Source organism: Bidens hawaiensis, unplaced genomic scaffold (genome assembly GCF_021521415.1).
Source record: "Bidens hawaiensis isolate Kalapana, Puna unplaced genomic scaffold, B.hawaiensis_p1.1 tig00003506_1, whole genome shotgun sequence".
Taxonomy (NCBI): Eukaryota; Viridiplantae; Streptophyta; class Magnoliopsida; order Asterales; family Asteraceae; genus Bidens; species Bidens hawaiensis.
The window spans coordinates 693,337-696,990 of NW_027491197.1; the positions used below are offsets into that span (position 1 = coordinate 693,337).

Sequence of the window (3,654 nt, forward strand, 5' to 3'; positions counted from 1 at the left end):
TCCACACTCCCACAATAGTCGACTTAATCCGGGTAGCTTTTGGTACCATGTGGTTTGTATGCATGACTGATGCCACCTTGCTCAAAAGGTATTAGTTTTCCTTCTTAAACCTCCACCACCGCTTGGTTAGTATACTGAGATTAGCCGACTTTAGACCGTCTACCCAAAGCCATCAGTGTTCCTTTGGTGCCAACACTTTATCCCAACCTGCCCAACTGATTTTAGAGTTTTTGGTATCCAGATTGATAGTTTTGATTTCAACTTATCTATAACCGGTTTCCAGTTTTCTAGAAGGTTTATGTTTACAAGTAAATAAATGGGAAGTTCTTTCATGTTGTAAGATATATCATATATGCCATGTCAAATTGCGTCGGCTCCACCTCAGTTCTAATTTCTAAACACTTCGCTCTTATTAAAGTTTACTTTTAGTCCCAAAGCTAGGGAAAAAAACATTTAAGAATGGTTGCTGAATTGGGGAAGTTTGAATACAAATTGTACGTGGTTGGCATGGAAAAGATGGAATAACCTTCAAGAAGTGTGCAATGCATGTAATCAACTTGGCCTCTCCTCTTTCCACCAACTCGGTTCATGTTATTCGCACCAACCATGGCGCGACTGTGGCCGAGTGCACAATTACACCAGCCCTTCCTCTTTCCACCAATCTAGCACATGCCATTTGCACTAATCATGGTGTGACAAGTGACGCAAGAGTGAACAATTACACCAGTCCCCTTTCCACAAACCGGATAAGGACAGGTAAGAGTGAAGTCGTTTTAATTTTTTTTTAACTGGTCAAATGTTACACTCTACAATAATTAAACATTCGACATCCTATTCTGGTAGGAGTCATTGTTTATCTCGGCAATTGTTTTGGTCAAAGTACCCACTTTAATGATTTTACCTTTATTTTCACGCTTTTTTATTTTTTCCGTTTAAGACCGACCCAAAATGTAAACTCCTGATTCCAATTTCTATCCATGAACTGATTAGAAAATGATGAGACCTGAAGCAAGAGTTGCCATCATTTTTTCTACCTTTGAAGAAAATAATCGAAAACAGGGTTTTTGCTTGATTTAAAATTGAACACACAAAAGTCATACATTGTGACAAGCAACTGGCCTAGTGCAATCAAACCCACACATGATCACAAGTTTAAGGTTGGTTCAAATGTAAGGATAGAGATTGTATTATCACATAACCATGAGCTGCAACAGAAATTGGTCAAAGATCTGGTGCTGTAGAAGCCGTTGAAACCACTCTTAGCCAGGACCGACTTTTGGAATGTCATAGTGCTCACTCATGTTGGCAAGATACTGATTGAATTCTGAAAGCCTGTCACGATGTGACTTATTTGATGTCTTTGCCATTTTCTGCATGTCTATTTTCTGCCTTTGCTCCATATAACGTTTCTCTGCCGGAGTCAAACTGTCAATATGTGAACCACCTTTGGCCTTGGAACCGGAACCATCTTTCATCTCTTCCTCGTCCATTTTTCCTGTGCCTACACATCCATTACTCAAAATCATTATATGCATTTGAAAAACGCAGTAAGCATATAGCTTTTTAGATACACAGCTGATTAATTAAAAAAACACCCCTTCATATATGACATCGTTCTGATAGTTGAAGTTTCTACCCATCACGGCTATAAACTACAATTTTAAGTGAAGGGACTTCAAGACTTTGGCATCTAAGGTGCGATTACTTATATAAGGAAGTCTCTATTGCTTGTCCAAGAGACAAACGCTTAAAGAGGTTGCCTCTAGCACAAAAAGTAAAATAAGTATGTTGAAATTGTCCCAAGGAAAAACATCGAGCCTCTGTTCATTTCTTTAAAAACTTGGGGGTTCATTTCCTGTATGAAAAAGAGACTTTTGGCCATTTTAAAGCGATTAAGGCTATGGTTGAGAATAAAATTGACGCAAAACTAAGTTGTCTAAGAAGTAATTGATAGTTCAAGAAACTGTTTGCCATCAATGGTATTAAAAGACCACTAACAACATTATATACAGTGCAACAAAAGTGTTGTAAATGTGGTTATTTTAACAGCTAGAAACTTCGAGATGAACGGATAGAAATGGATAGACAACGGGTTGAAAGGGATACAGAAACAGGACCCAGTTCAAATCGAAGAGCAATCTGATACAAGTTTAGGATTCAGAAATGACCACCTAAACCTGCGATTAGGTTCCAAAGAACACCACCCAAGTTGCCACCTTGGATTAGCAATGGAATAATAAATTGGTTTAACCCGAAGAGAAGAAAATGCAGCAACAAAATTCAAAAAAAATTCTCCCCTTTTCATTGATTAAAAGTCAAGTACATAGAGGTAGAAAATACAAATACCAATAACCCACGTCTTGGAAAGCTAGATACTAAAGTACTACACTACTACCTACAAAACAACCACCGCAAGAAAAACACAAATATAAAATAACGAAATGGTTTTAAAACTACTATTGGTGGCTATGGGTGTTTCTCTTGACTTGCATGACTTGTCATTCTACATCATGGACTCCAAATAGCACAAATACTAATTCATATATATAAATTTCCAGCGGATAAGTCTTGTAAAATTGTAATAGAATTCTAGTTAAGTTTCTGCTGTTAAAAGGGTTACTGAGGAAAAGAAATATGTACTCATAAAAAGAAGTTTTGGGACATCCTAAACATAAACCCTACGACGGCACTAAAAGATCAAACACCACAAGAATGTTGGGAGTAATATTAAGCCTACTGTTAACTAATAAAAATATCGAAGGTCCAATATAACATAATGAACAGATCCAGACAATCTTCAACCAACAACTAAGATAAGCATATAGAAACATATTACACGTATGAAAGCATCACATTACCTTCAGAAATTTCAGTATCGATCGTTTGAACGATCTGATCAGACAAATGTCTGGTCGTCTTCTTCTTCTTCTTCTTGCTCCCACCGGCTTTCACATCGAGAGCCTTCCCCTTCAACTTCAGCTTTCCTCCAACAACATTCTCGTATTCCGACATTCCCACTGCAATTTAAAACACAAATGTTAGTTGCATAACAGCTGTTTATAACTTATAACCTCAAGCATCCCATCCTACTTTCTGTTAAAAGCCCTAATTTTTATTTATCAAACACTCGTATTCCAATTTTAAATTATAACCTCAAGCAACATACTTGATACTATAGGATACTGGTAAAAGCCCTAATTTATATTAAACAAATATCGACATGATAGCAAACCCTAATCAGATATAATTAAATACACGGATGGATATGCATAATAAGATACCGGAATATTCTATTTCTTCAGACGGCGGCCAACTGTTAGCTCAATCTCCGGTGATCGGAGCGATAGTTAGGAGGGTTATAGAGGGAGGATGTGTGTCGTCTTTTGTTGGTTTAAGTTTCAACACCTTAGCATTATATTATTGACGGATAATAATCCAAACACAAAGTTTGAAATTCGGATAAAACTTAACATCGTTAGATTTCTTGGGGTCCATAAAGTTCGGACCACCAGTGAGATTATATCTTTGTTTGGGATTATTATCGGTCAATGACAATAAGTTGGGATAATTTGTCCATTTATTTATCTCAAGTTTTATAGAATTGTGTTCTATACCCAATCTAACACTCGTCGATATCGGTTTATCTGTTAGTTT

General features: G+C 36.9%; 1 protein-coding gene across 1 annotated transcript; it reads right to left on the minus strand.

Annotated features, from left to right (window-relative positions):
• Positions 1–1,046: 1,046 nt before the first annotated feature.
• LOC143623571 (uncharacterized) lies at positions 1,047–3,395 on the minus strand. The gene is made up of 3 exons (XM_077094441.1): positions 3,282–3,395; positions 2,859–3,017; positions 1,047–1,501 (listed from the first exon to the last, which is right to left on the minus strand). The coding sequence occupies exons 2-3, from the start codon at positions 3,010–3,012 to the stop codon at positions 1,260–1,262; spliced, it is 396 nt and encodes a 131-aa protein (XP_076950556.1). The 5' UTR covers positions 3,013–3,017; positions 3,282–3,395; the 3' UTR covers positions 1,047–1,259.
• Between the last annotated feature and the right edge of the window lie 259 nt (positions 3,396–3,654).